Source organism: Periplaneta americana, chromosome 6, assembly GCF_040183065.1.
Source record: "Periplaneta americana isolate PAMFEO1 chromosome 6, P.americana_PAMFEO1_priV1, whole genome shotgun sequence".
Lineage (NCBI taxonomy): Eukaryota > Metazoa > Arthropoda > Insecta > Blattodea > Blattidae > Periplaneta > Periplaneta americana.
This window is the reverse complement of record NC_091122.1, coordinates 19479089-19493151: the sequence shown is the minus strand read 5'-3', so window position 1 is coordinate 19493151 and position 14063 is coordinate 19479089. Positions and strand designations below refer to the sequence as shown.

General features: G+C 33.8%; 3 protein-coding genes across 17 annotated transcripts in view; 1 reads left to right on the top strand and 2 right to left on the bottom strand.

The window, feature by feature from the left end:
• The window catches only part of LOC138701098 (transmembrane GTPase Marf-like), a 50737-nt gene extending 47481 nt beyond the window's left edge, over positions 1-3256 (bottom strand). For 2 of the 8 annotated variants that reach the window (XM_069827688.1, XM_069827687.1), the window contains exons 1-2: positions 3094-3249; positions 831-892 (exon numbers count right to left, since the gene is read on the bottom strand). The gene's annotated coding sequence lies outside the window, so the exon portion shown is untranslated. Of the gene's footprint in view, positions 1-830; positions 897-2253; positions 2339-2856; positions 2981-3093 lie in introns of those variants that run through there. The other 6 variants (XM_069827681.1, XM_069827689.1, XM_069827683.1 and 3 more) reach the window with 6 other exon arrangements.
• A 96-nt stretch (positions 3257-3352) lies between these two features.
• On the top strand, positions 3353-7672 carry Coa8 (Cytochrome c oxidase assembly factor 8). Its single transcript, XM_069827704.1, has 3 exons — positions 3353-3577; positions 4963-5175; positions 5327-7672. Exons 1-3 carry the CDS (start codon positions 3503-3505, stop codon positions 5558-5560), a joined length of 522 nt encoding a protein of 173 aa, XP_069683805.1. The 5' UTR covers positions 3353-3502; the 3' UTR covers positions 5561-7672.
• Positions 7371-14063, bottom strand: part of Vps13D (vacuolar protein sorting 13D) — a 97455-nt gene continuing 90762 nt past the window's right edge. For all 8 annotated transcript variants that reach the window (XM_069827675.1, XM_069827671.1, XM_069827676.1 and 5 more), the window contains 4 exons: positions 12884-13012; positions 10285-10456; positions 9601-9745; positions 7371-7672 (listed from right to left, as the gene is read on the bottom strand). In XM_069827675.1, the coding sequence (XP_069683776.1) occupies positions 9656-9745; positions 10285-10456; positions 12884-13012 (391 nt within the window). In that variant the 3' untranslated portion in view covers positions 7371-7672; positions 9601-9655. The remainder of the gene's footprint in view (positions 7673-9600; positions 9746-10284; positions 10457-12883; positions 13013-14063) is intronic.

Genomic DNA, 14063 nt, shown 5'->3' with positions numbered 1-14063 from the left:
GTTGCAGCATGGAACATAGCCTATTCAGAATAGGCCTAGAGCAGTTGTTAGAAATACAACTGAAAAATATTTTTCAATCGAAATTTAAAACATGTCCTGAATATCAAGGTGATACGAAATTTTGGCTTGCGTAAAGCTTGTATAATTTACGTATATACAGTAGGCTATTATGTAAAATTAATCTAGGTTCGACCAAAAAGATAACATAATAAAAAAAAATCGGTCGAAATTGTGAAAGAGTAACACAAAACTTACAAAGACATTCTTTGACATATTGAATCAACAACTATACTAAAATAAATATGATGAATTTCATTACATAATTAATTCAAATCACACAAACATTGCTTACTTAACAATCATAACTGGAACTAGCATATTTTATTCGTAACTTAAAAAAACTACAAACAAATGTTTACATGCAACCTTACTATATGTCATTACTACTGACACCACAGTTCATTCTGGTCTCTAATATTTTACATTTTATTAAATACCGTAAATAAAGAAGAAGACAAGCAAACAACTTAAAAACCAAGGTCTCAAACAGAACTTCACTCTATTCGACAATGTGAAAAAACCTATGATTAGAGTTTGACTTAAATATTTAAATATACGTATTTAATTTAAATTTGAAATACTTAATTTGGTATAAGTGATAATATAATAATAAAAAGTTAATGCAATGTATGTTTAAGTTACTTTTGATAACAAGAAGAACTGTATAATCAGTAGTTTTCACAATAAACCAAAACCACATAAACATATTGCATAAATGGTAAAATAAGGAATCTAATAGGGGTAGAGATTTTATGAAGTGCTAGCACAACCTGCTCATTTCGAGGCATTTTCGGATCCTATATGCAGCTCTCTAATCTATATCATAAGGAACCTTTCTGAAAAAGAGAAATTATAAATGAGTTCTATTACGCACAATCATGACACATAAGATATGATCGGTTCAACTTAATTTAAACACAACAAATCTTAACAAGCCGTAACACACTAAGAACTTGTAAATGCAGTATACTGTATGTATGAGTAATACAAAACTTTTAACTGAAAACACAAATAAAAAAAAAAAAACAGAATTTGTGAAATAATACATATTAATTCAGTAACAATGACTATTACAAACATGATTTTGCCTATATACCCATTAACCAAGTCATGAAGCATCCTCATACCTAAATAATTGTTGTATTATGCCCCCCTAGGTAAGCTACATTCCACCTCCCTGTCTGGCTACGACATTGCAATCTATTCGCATTGTTCAGTGGCTTTTAAACTAAATTTATACGAAAATTGTTCATGCTACTGAAATATGCCAGAGGAATAATTTATTCTTCATTAGATTTTCTATCGATATGGACAGAAATCATGATCCTACTCTCAATAGTTACCGGATAAGAGGGTATTAAACATTTGGGGGAAAAACATATTTTTATGGAAAAAAAAAACTATGAACTTTCACCAATAAGTTATTGTATTACAGTTTTTTGTTATATACAACACGAACTATTCACTCTGAAAATCTGCAAGTTTATTTCACCTGTACACAGAACAGCACATATTCTAATGCACGGTAGCCCCCCCCCCCTTCCATACTTGTTACAAATATAACACTCGGGAAGTCCAGGATGCAATACTAGAGAAAATTACCATTTCTCTCGTAATTCTGAATCTCTTGCATGTTGTGTTGGTAATTAATTAGTAACAAGTCGGGGGAGGTGAAACAATTGTGCATTAGAATAGTTGTAGTCTACAGGTAGGCCTAAATAACAAACGATTTTTATGTTGAAAATAGTTGTTGCTACAAACACACATCTCACAGAAGCCAATAAAATAAAAGAAAATTGTGCCTTCAAGGTCTAGCATTTTTGGAGAATTACTCTTATTTATTTTATTAAATGATCTTGATTTTATATGCCATATACTAGATTTGTTTCCATGAATTTCGCCATCAATAAATAGCTAAAATCGTGACACTTAATTTTCAGCATGCTTGCTTGTAACGCTATTGTAAATTGTACTCATGGAGAGGTTATATCACTTTACAAAGTTTATAAATAGGTCAAGGCTGTTCTCATCCTATGTCTAAAGGTACAGTTCTTTGGCATATTCTGCTTTTCATGCAGATTATACAGTAGTATTCGAGGATCAGCGAAACTTCTTAGTCACGTGGTCAGAATAGTGCATACTTTAGAAAGGTCTACAATAAATATTATACATCGGGTTACAAGTTTTACTCACAAAGAACGTCCTTTGTATTTTTGTCTCACTTTTATAAGCTATAACCCACAAACAAAATAAATCGCACACTGTTATCACTCATCTGCCTATAACTGCAAAAGGTACAAGTTAAATCGGAAAAGAATGATTGGTACGTAAACAATTGTCTTTTGTTTGAACCGTTGCTACGGTTTGAACATCTCTGTTAAGACAGGAGTGGATAAGGACAGCACGTTTGCACATCTCCTTTTTATGTTATGTTATGTTAGGTTAGAGTAATTTTAACTGTACGCTTCACTCGTCATTTCTGTTTGAAAAGAACCTAACCTAATGTAAAAAGGAGATGTGCAAACGTGCTGTCCTGATCCACTCCTGTTAAAGGAGGTTAAGACCGGTATACATCCCGGTATTATGCGTAAAAACTTCCCTCACAACGGCTATGTACGAATATGTGTAACTTGACTTAAAGGTGATTCAAATTTCAATTAAAAGTGAAAATTGAAATTTTATTGTACTTCGTATCACTCTCATTTAATATTAAACTCTGCTTCAAATACAGAGTTCTCTTTCAATCCTTCTCTATGATAGCTCAAACCACGAATATAAGCATTGGTTTATACTTACGTATTTTCTATAATTTAATTAAAAGCCACTCGCACACAGCAGAAATAAATGCTTCATGTTAATAACGCAAATTATTTTACGATCTTCTTCTCGGCTACCGCTAGCGAGGACAATAAAATACGCAAAATATTCTATATACTAGAAGTTCAAAGATCAGGGTTCAAAAACAAAATTGGAATGTCACAAACTGAAAATAAAGATTGTACTAAAGTTATTCAATAATGTTAATAATCATACTTGCCTCATTTAATCCAAATTCGACATTTGGAAATCAGCTGCTTCCTATACAGACCTAAATTGCGTTTAATTGACGATCGAATTTGTCATTCGTATTTTTAACTCGAGATGGCTGTGCTCAGAGCTCGTTGGAAGGCAGCAGACGAAAACAGTATTACCAGTCTAGTATATAGTCACGAAGCATTAGTTGTGAGGATACTAGGAACAATAGACTGTGCAGGTACTATTTCGCTTGTCTGTGGTGAGGCGATAGTAGCGATCCTAGTGGTTAGCAACCATCTATGGATGCATATTTACTACGTATTGACTTTCGTAACTGTATCTACTAGACTGTGGTATTACCAACAAAACGAAAACAGGCACAAAAGAAAGAAAATTAAATGGATTTCGAGACGCGAACGGCATAAGCATGGCAACTACAATGAACAATTGCAGATGGAAAACATTAACTGACGGTATTATGAGGATGTACTGCCGGCGGGTGGTAAGCTTAACAAAGTAGTCTTAGTTGTTTTTCACTTAGGCAAAGACAAATGAAACAGCTTGGTATTATGTCGCTGTAAATAATATTGCCATAGTATACATAATGAGTTGTAAATACGGGGATGAAGTCTGCTTCTGGAGGCATTTTCAAAATGGATATTACTGTTGTCTCACCAAATATTGTTAAAATCATTAACACTACATAAAGCCACAGCAGCTTTCACCAAACTTGAACACGGGTAAGCACTAATTACCCCCTCCCCCCCTCCATCTCAGGGGTACTACTTACCTACCAAAGGCCGAGGCGTGAATAAGGTTAGAGGGTTTGATGAGAGATAAGTGACAGTTCGAGGTCTGTGGCAAGTAGTCGGGAAGGGTTTGAAAAATGAAAACATTAAAAAAAAAAAAAAAAAAAAAAAAAAAAAAGCTTTATTCATTCATTATACTGGCTTAGTAAAAAATGTTGAAATTATTACATATAGGATAGGTTATACCAATCTAAAATCAAGAATTACAAACTATCCTATTCTTTTTAAATTGGTTAGGAATTTTTTTTCCCGCCACAATTTGTAGCAAGGTGTAAATGTTTGGGTACAACTTTTGATGTTAGTTGTCTAGGCTCTCCAACGCAGATTTTGGAGTCGCTCTGATCACAGCTCTGTTTCTTTCGGGAAGCACTGATGAATACATTGTTATTGTCTCTGTGGTGAGAGACATCCGCCATTAAGTAAATCTTTCGGATATTTAAAGAGATTTTATTATTATTGATTAGCTGGTAACATTTCCCCGTGCAATAGTATTTCCAGCCACCGGCATAGCTCGCTCAGCTGAGGCATTTGCCTGCCAATCTGGAGTTGCGCTCAGGCATGGTTTGGTTCCCGCTTGGGTTGATTACCTGGCTGGGTTTTTTTTTCGAAGTTTTCCCCAACTGTAAGGCGAGTATCAGGTAATCTATGGCCAATCCTCTGCTTCATCTCGCCATCATAAATCCCATCGATGCTAAATAACCGAGTAGTTGATACAGTGTCATTAAATAACCAACTAAAAAAGAAAATAGTATTTCCAATATGTATGCATACAAGAGGGTTTCCTTCACTTTCTGGTATTAGTGGCAGTTATTATCAATTGTAATTTGTAAGCAAAGCATTCTCAGGCTGGGTTACCATTTTCAAATTGCTTCTTATGACTCCCTGTGTCAGCTATAAAGTTGATAATGGGTAGAGGAGGGGGGAATGCATGCACACATAGGAGTACACTCACTACTGAAACAGTGAAACTAATATTATATTAAGTTTTTTTTTTTTTTTTTGTGATTTAAAATTACACTCATTGATTTATAGTCATATTGGTATTGGCTTTAATTTTTTTCTTTAAAAATGATTTCAGTGCGGAACGGATGTTTCTTCAAAATCTGTGGCATCTAAACCTACAACACATGATTTGATAGGACCGCCAGACTCCATATCAAATCTTAGACCAATAGTTTTCTACAAACCCAAAAATGAACATCCCATTGAAAAGCAATTCCGTGAACGTAGAATAGAAGTGCAAAAGTGGAATGTTGCTTTCTGGACAAAACACAACCAAAGTTTCATTAAGGTAAGCCAAAAACCATATAAACCCTTTTGAAAGAAACAAAAGGAAAGAGTGAGATAGAAAATGAATAGTAATACAGTAATGTATTGTTACAGATATTTTAGAGTAATGCAATATGAGATTAAGCTAATATAATGATGTCTCTTTTGAACAGGAAAGAAAAGAATTTATCTCTGCCCATCTTCCACAAGAGACTTTATCAGATGAGAAACAAACTCTGACGGCTGATGAAATGTCTGTCTTCTATAAAAAGTTTCTGGACAAGAACTGGAATGTGCATTTTTATTATAACGTGGAATGGTACAAGAAGAATTTTGGATTAGTATTACTTGAACTGAGAGTTAAAATATTGAGATTGAAACAGTGGTGCATGTCAAACTCCAGATAGTTAACTGCATTTTATTTACTGAGAGGGTTTACAGAAAATCATTTAGGTCATAAATTGACAGAATTACTGTAGTAAGTACATGCAATGAATACTCACGAACTGAGATGGTGTTTTTGCAAATACGAACTTAGGCCTTTTGCTCAACTGGATGCATTGTACTTTAAAAGCTATGTCGAAATGAATCATTGTTTTCCTCATATTTAAATTGAAATATATTTATTTTTGTTATAACAAATTCGTGACTAGTAATTTATTTCAGAGTAATCCTTTGATGGCATCCTACATACAGTATGTTTGGCAACCATCCGGTCTTATTTTAAGGTCTCACTTCAGTTTCTACACGATAAAAATCTTACAAGTTAAAATAATTAATAAATAAATTAAAGAAATATCAAACGAACAGTATAAGCAAGTGCTACAAAATATCCTTATATTTTGATGCTGTACATATGTTTTTATAGTGCGATTATTTCTTTCATATCCTGCTGACAACAGCTCCAATGCAACTGGTAAACTGAGCCACACTCCCAAAAGCATTGACTGCAAATACAGCAAACATAGGATTGTAATATCGACATTGCCTTTAGATAATGCTGGAAATGCTGTCCATTTACACATACATATTAATCTTGGCACCTCCATAAGAGATTGTTGTTCACACGGAGACATTCATTGGAAATTGATATCTCTCTGAATATCATCTTTAGTCCCTCCAATGCGTGGGATTGCTTTTGTAATCCTATCTTAAAATGCTGTTCTAATTTAATTCATTTAAGCTATGGCTGTATGAATAGTGGCAGAATCTTCTTGGAAGATGGCATGTCAATTGAAACAGTGAAGTATTTGTTACCTATACTTTTCAGAGTTAATTGTGCCATTAAAGAAAACTGACCCTATTATTATTTGAGCACTTCCAACACACCACACCAAAAAATTAAAAAAACCGTATTTTTACACCTGCTGAGTCTCCTTTTTACATACTTATCTCATAAACACCCATTAGTTTAATGTTTACTTAAGGTTTGAAATTATTACATAAGTAAATACAGTGTAATGATTCTTAATTTAATACGTATATAATACGAAAGCCCACTTTAGTAACTTCTCAGCCACCGGAATAGCTCAGTCGGATGAGGCACTTGCCTGCTGGTTCTGAGTTGCTCTTGAGTGTGAGTTCGATTACCTGGTTGGATTTTTTTCGAGGTTTTCCCCAACTGTAAGGGCGAATGTCAGGTAATCTATCCTTAGCCTCATCTCGTCAAATACCATCTCGCTATCACCAATCTCATAGTAGTAGTTCATACAGCATCGTTAAAAAAGTAACCTCTCGTGTGTCGTGAATCAGAACCAAACACACAACATGCTCTAGTACCTGTGCTTGCATGGACAGCGTTTCCAGGAGTATGGCTTTATCTGCTGTGCGGAATCTTTTGGCTATGGGACAAAGGAAATAATCACATTATATAAAAGTGACATGTGAGACGTAAGACAGGAGCAAGTTTAGACATTGTAAACGTTATTGCACAGAATTAGTGGGCTCATTCTGTGCATGACTAAGTACACAAGTTGTTCCAAACAAAAAAAGACTCAAGACAAACTGAACAATAAATTCCGATTTCATTTGTCATTATTGCATTCTGTCATTAGTAACTACAACACTAACCTTTCAATAACCACGACTTACTTTCATATGTGACATACTAAGCTTAGAGTTTGTTAGCAATATTCTATCTTACTTTCGTAGACCTAGATAAAAAAAAAAAAAAAAGAACGAGGATTTAAAAAACACAACGAACAGGAACGTCACTAATTCTTTTCATAATTTATTAACAAACACAATTTAAAACATATACATAGGTTGATTCGTGTTCAAATATTTATACAATTATGATATATCTTTACGTGTGACCAGTCTTTTTAGCACTTCTTTGGGATTAGATGGTGAATACTCTTAAGATGAATTTCAATTGTTGTTTCACATTACATAATATACAAGTGTACACAAAATAACACAATTACTGCACTAATTTAAGAGCTCCTTAGTGAGTAATCCTGCTAGTATATCTTCATACATCGTTGCACATTTCATACAGCAACAATGACATATAAATACTGGAAAGAAACAATAAAAAAAAAAAAAAAAAAAACAAAATTATAATTCTGATTGTCTTTAGTCATTCAGCTTAACTAGAAAATTCCAAGTAAAGCGATCTTATATAATAATGTTGTCATTATTTGTCAGAGTTTTTTTTTTTTTAAACTTATCTTACTCTCTGATTTCTTTAGTAGCACTACAGACATTAACAACATACAATATAATAATACGCGGTTTAGGCTTCCACAATGAATGTGATCAGAAATTGACTTTTGGATATTTCATCGCATTCTGGAACTGAACATTTCCAACATTTCGGAATACTGTATATACAGGTACTATTACCAGAATCCCACAGAATAGGCAACCTCTTTTGGTCATATGTATGACAGGCTTATCAACTATCCCTTATTTCCTGGGAAATACCATATACAGTGGATTCAGCTTAATAGGACCATGCGTTTTGGTCCAACAAAGCTGTGTATTAGGATCAAGCTTAGAGGCACAAATACAGTACATGTCAATATATGTATCTGATTCCAGTTAAGAGGACCAGCCGCATTATTGGACCAAAACGCATGGTCCCAACATGGTCCTATTAAGTGGAATCCACTGCATCAAACTTATTTTGAGCAAAGTCCCAGATCTCATATTTCTCAAATTTATCACTTATTTTTACTCTTTTATTTAGTATATACTTATGGCTTTTAGAGAACCCGGAGGTTCATTGTTCCCTCACATAAGCCTGCCATTGGTCCCTATCCTAAGCAAGAGTAATCCAGTCCCTACCATCATATCCAACTTCCTTCCATCTATGCCTTGGCCTCCCCAAAGTCTTTTTCACTCCGATCTCCCAACTAACACTCTATATGCATTTCTGAATTCGCCCATACGTGTTACATGTCCTGCCCATCTCAAACATCTGGATTTAATGTTCCTAATTATGTCAGGTGAAGAATACAATGCGTGCAGTCCTGCGCTGTGTAACTTCCTACATTCTCCTGTAACTTCATCCCTCTTAGGCCCAAATATTTTCCTAAGCACAAACACTCTTAGCCTCTGTTCTTCTTTCAAAGTGAGAGTCCAAGTTTCACAACCATATAGAACAATCGGTAATATAACTGTTTTATAAATTTAACTTTCAGTTTTTTTGAGAGCAGACTGGATGATAAAAGTTTCTCAACTCGATAATAGCAGGCATTTCATATATTTATTCTGGTTTAATTTCCTTCAGAGTGTCATTTATATTTGTTATTGTTGTTCCTAGATATTTGAATTTTTCAACCTCTTCAAAAGATAAATTTTCAATTTTTGTATTTCCATTTCGTACATAATTGAATATATTATCAGATTACTAGCACAGATCACTGAGTTCAATATAGCAAAATCACTGACGCAAATGGACATAGGCTAATCAGCACACTATTTTTTCTGTATAGTGACGCCTTCATAATGGTGAGACAGGAGCCCTTTGTTATATGTATCACTATTTTATATATTGCTTCCGGAAAACAAATACCTCATCTGCAACAACAATATGCTATTCTCTTTTGCAATGGTACGACAAAGACTTAAGCCATGGTATCATTAACATAAATGTCTTCGATAATAAAATATGTAAGCTAAATTCTTCACGTGCAGTTGATGCTACAAAATTAATTTAAACTTTGCTTACTCGTTACTTTATTCTTAAGTTTAACAACGATAGTGTATACTGACTGACTGGATTTATGACTACCTCACGCATGAGTGATACTTCAACATTCGTTACATATACCCTTTATGCATTCACCTTAAGAATTAAGGTGGAAATTGTATCACATAATATGAACATTCAAATATGATTAATAATAATAATAATAATAATAATAATAATAATAATAAATATGTAAAGGAAGAATGTGTAAAGAAAGTAATAACCCAACTTTTAATAATCTATACGTACCAATTATTACACTGGGAAATACTATCACAGAATCATGGAACATTGCGCTAACTTTTCAGTCTTCTAAGATATTGTCTCCGTATGATATGACTGTATACCTCCTTTCTTCAAACATGCTTTTTGCATAATTCACTTGTTGTGAAACCTGCAAACATAAAATGTACGTAAGTTAACAAACCAGTTTACAGTTTTCTTTTTTATTTTTAATGTTAATAGAAAACAAATATTAATATTGAATTTGAAATAAGTTTACCATTGGCGATTCTAAATATTTTAGGTGGGCCCAATTCAAACTTACAAGTAGTCTTGCACTTTTAACTTGTTGCTATGTAACGGACATAATATAGGCCTATTTACGTTTAAAAATAAATAAGACAAAAGAAATTCCTACACTTCTTAGTTAAGTTATATTTTAAAAGCACTAGGTCTCCGATTTTTTAAAATTAAAAAACACGCACATAACATTTTAGAGATGTTTCAGAAATATGGATCAATCAAATATACCTTCTGTGAAAAGAATGCATCAGTTTTAATGTAAATAAATACACGTCTCAAATTATGCACAGATTTAGCACGCATTGGTTAATAGATTAGTATCTTCGCAACTAAGGAGAAAGTCACGAAATGACACAGATACACATAGTACATACATCTATTCAACTAAGTGATAATTGTAGTACATACCCATTTAGCAACAGCTTCACTGTCACAACGCACCAGAGGCCGTCTTATAGATTCAAGGCCAACTGTGTCCACTCTCATTTTCAGTTCAATATAATGGAGAGGTTCATCAGTTGAATTGGATCCTCGTGGTTCGTCATTAGGCCTACTTGTTGGCAGACAGTGGTACAGGTCACTGTCAAAAAATTAAAATTAACCATATGTAAAATAAAAAAGTAAAAAATACTCTCTATTAATCCTTTTAGTTCAACTGGCAAGACTGGGAACTTGAAATCAGATGCTAACTGAAATGTACTATATTATGATCAGTGGCGGATTTACAATTCTGCTGCCCATATTCACCCAAAAATTTATTGTCCCTTCCCCCCCCCCCCCCCCCCTGAGTCTTGCCATTCACTTTCATCCTTGATAAATGTTGGAATAAAAACGACGCTTGTGAATTTTTACGAAGAATTACAAGCTACAGTTTTTAATCTTTCAACTTAAAGGTCGCATTGTCACACAATTGTACCTACACCGATTTCACCTTTCTGATACTCCTACTTGTCTGTGGTGTAACAATCATGATGAAGATCTGGAACATATTCTTCTATACTGTCCATCCATAAACAAAAGAAGTAAATTAAAATCATCAGTACCAGTTGCAGAAGACGTAGCCCTGAAGTATATATTGACTACACCCCAACTCTGGCTACTAGCAACAGACATCTATAATGAACACCGATCAAAATACCCTCATTACTCATGAAAAACAACTGAATACACTACAGTGGACTGTAGTGGGCTTTATGTTGTCAGCAAACAGCTGTATACATTAAGAAGATTGATTGATTGATTGATTGATTGATTTATTACAGAAGAAAATAATTAAAATATGTCTTCATAAACCTATTGATTTTTCATCTCAAAAATTGTTTTTAGAATTTAATGTTCTTAAAATAAGACAAATTTATTATATTGTATTAATAAAATTCATATATGAAAATCGAAATAACTTTGAATTGTATTCTCATAGTTATGAAACAAAAGGTATGAATTCTTTAAGATTGTTTGAACCAAAATGCAACACTGATACAGTATTTAATCACAGCAGTAATTTAGGCCCAATAATATATAACAAAGTTATATTTAAATATCCTAATTTTGTCAATTCTAATAGTTCTAATATTCAATTTAAGAGGTTATAGATGGATTTTATAAATAATGAAAAATGGTAAATTTTAAATTTATATAGACTTATTGTGTAGTAGACATAAAACAAGTTGTATTATATATTTCTTAATTTAAATTCAGGAATTCGCCCCTGATCACGAGTTCTACTCTTTCAGGGGTGAGCTAAAATGTTATCTGTTTATATTATATTTTATGTTACAATTGTTAGCAAATAAATACATAAATAGACAGACAAAATAAAGTAGGACCAGGAACATCAAGCAGATTAATTATTATTCTTATTCTAAATACTTTTAGGAACAAGATCAAATATTTCGAAGTAGTAGACGCAGTAAATATAATACTAAAATAACTCTTTATCCACACCCAGTCACACAATAAAGCTGTCATCTTGTGTGACTCTGCAATTCAAACCATATTATGTAATACAGAGCATTCGCCTACAGGTGGGGCCAGGAAAGCGGCCTGCCTGCGGTGTCGCTTGCAGGAATCGTCTATCCATAAGCTTCCGCTTTCTATACTATACTCTGTAGAGTTTTAATTTTAAAAGTTTAGCAGCAGTAAAGACTGATGTTTTTGAAACACTAACTTCCTGTGAAACACGTCTTAGAGATTTATTAGGAGAGCGTGTAAATGATGCACTGATTTCATCAATTTTTTCTTCTGTCAATACTCTTTGTTTTCGCCAAGGAATTGTAGCATTTATCGACCCTGTTGTCCTTAATTTGTTAACAAGACGTCTAACAGTTTCTCTACCCTGAATTGGAGCACCCGGATATTTCACTTCAAATTGCCTACACACCTCTCTACATGACTCTGTTTTCACATATGCATCATACATAAAAACTCTCTGTTCAAGCGTAAATTTTGCGTTTTGCATTGTTAATAAATTTTACACACACGCTGAATATTTAAGCAACTGTGTCAAGAAACCGCACTGTACGTGTTAAACACTGCAACATCTGGCTCACAACTGATAACTTGTCGACCTTGATGTCTTGATAGTCGAGCGTGTCTCAACAACTGCACGCACAAAGTGGCATATCAGTACATGCCGCTTTCCTGGCCTCACCCGTATGCGAACACTCTGTATAACTTGGTAAGCTTTTCACGAATCCTAGAAATACATCACACTACGAAAATCCTCCAGTGCTTCCCGTCTTATTTTGGGATAGGCAGCAATAGTAAAATAGCAATAATAATTTACCTAGCGTACAAAGAATTGGCATACAATAAATAATTAACAATACCACCTAGAAAACAATACACTAAACATTTACAACATGTCAAGGAAAACAATGACAATTTGTTCAGTTATTCTAGACAACAAACAACATTCCTGACCATTCTGGCAACTTAATGTATGAATTCCCCAATTAGTTTAGTAGAGCCGTTATTTGCATATTCAAAAGTTGTCAAAACTACATACCTCAAATGTGTTTCAACAACGATTGTGCATGTACCAGAAGCTCCAACAGAGAAAACTCGCACCATTTCACTGGACACAAGAATACGCAAATCTTCTGCACCTGTTCTTAGGCATTCATATGCCATGAACCTGTTACACAACACATCCAGTTAATTCTTGATACTGTTAATTATACATAATGATAAAAACCTATGATTACACTTGAATATACATTTACTATGAAGAAACATATTACAACCTGAAGTCAAAAAATAAGCTTCCTTTAGCCATACCATATTATATGCAAACTATTTTAGGAAATACTACATAGATACCAACGCGGCTCAGGCTGTAATGAATTTGCTTGCTCAATTCCTGCTTACACTGATTGCCTGGTTGAATTTTTTCCGAGATTTTCCCCAAATGTAAGGTGAATGTCACATAATCCCTTGGCCTCATCTCACCAAATACATCATCACCAACTCATTTAATCTAAATAACCTAGTAGTTGATATAGCGTCGTTAAATAACTAAAAAAACAACAACAATACACTGCATAAATCTCAAATGTAGAGCAACAACAGAAGTAACCTTGTGGGACTTTACTGAGAAGCAAGAGAAAAAATGGTGTGAGCCAATGCAATCAGTAACAGTGGAAAAAGAACAATAAAAGTGTTAGAGGAAATAGAAAACAGCATCATTATAATGTTAAAATTGTTTACCAACATAAATCTTTATTATAGAAGAAGAAATGTCAGAGGAATGGGAAGTGAAATAGGGAGAGGAATACGACAAGAATGCCCTTTATCACCTACCTTTGTTCAACATTACTTGGAGGATTTAGTGAAGAACTGTTTTCAGAGTATGGTGGGAGGGATGACAGTAGGAGGATGAAGAATAAAGTGCATAACATTTGCTGATGATATGATGTTCTTAGCAGAAGAGGAGGTTGGTGTGTACTATAAGTAATAACTTGAGCTGCTGCCAGGAAGTCAAGAGAAAGATAGCAACAGCAAAAGAGGCTATTAATAGAAAAAGAAGCATTTTCTGCAGACCACTTTAAAAGTACTAAGAGACTAGTTAAGTGCTTTGTGTGGAGTGTGGCATTGTATGTGCAGAAACATGGATATTATGACGAAGTAAACAGACACGACTGGAAGCATTTGGATATGGAAAAGAATGGAGCATGTGAAATGGGCAG

Excerpts from the sequence above, each read along its gene's own strand:
- Coa8 (XM_069827704.1), top strand. The coding sequence starts at position 3,503 with ATGGCAACTACAATGAACAATTGCAGATGGAAAACATTAACTGACGGT. Across the intron at positions 3,578-4,962 it reads GGATGTACTGCCGGCGGGTG|TGCGGAACGGATGTTTCTTC; the intron begins GTAAGCTTAACA and ends AAATGATTTCAG. Across the intron at positions 5,176-5,326 it reads ACAACCAAAGTTTCATTAAG|GAAAGAAAAGAATTTATCTC; the intron begins GTAAGCCAAAAA and ends TCTTTTGAACAG.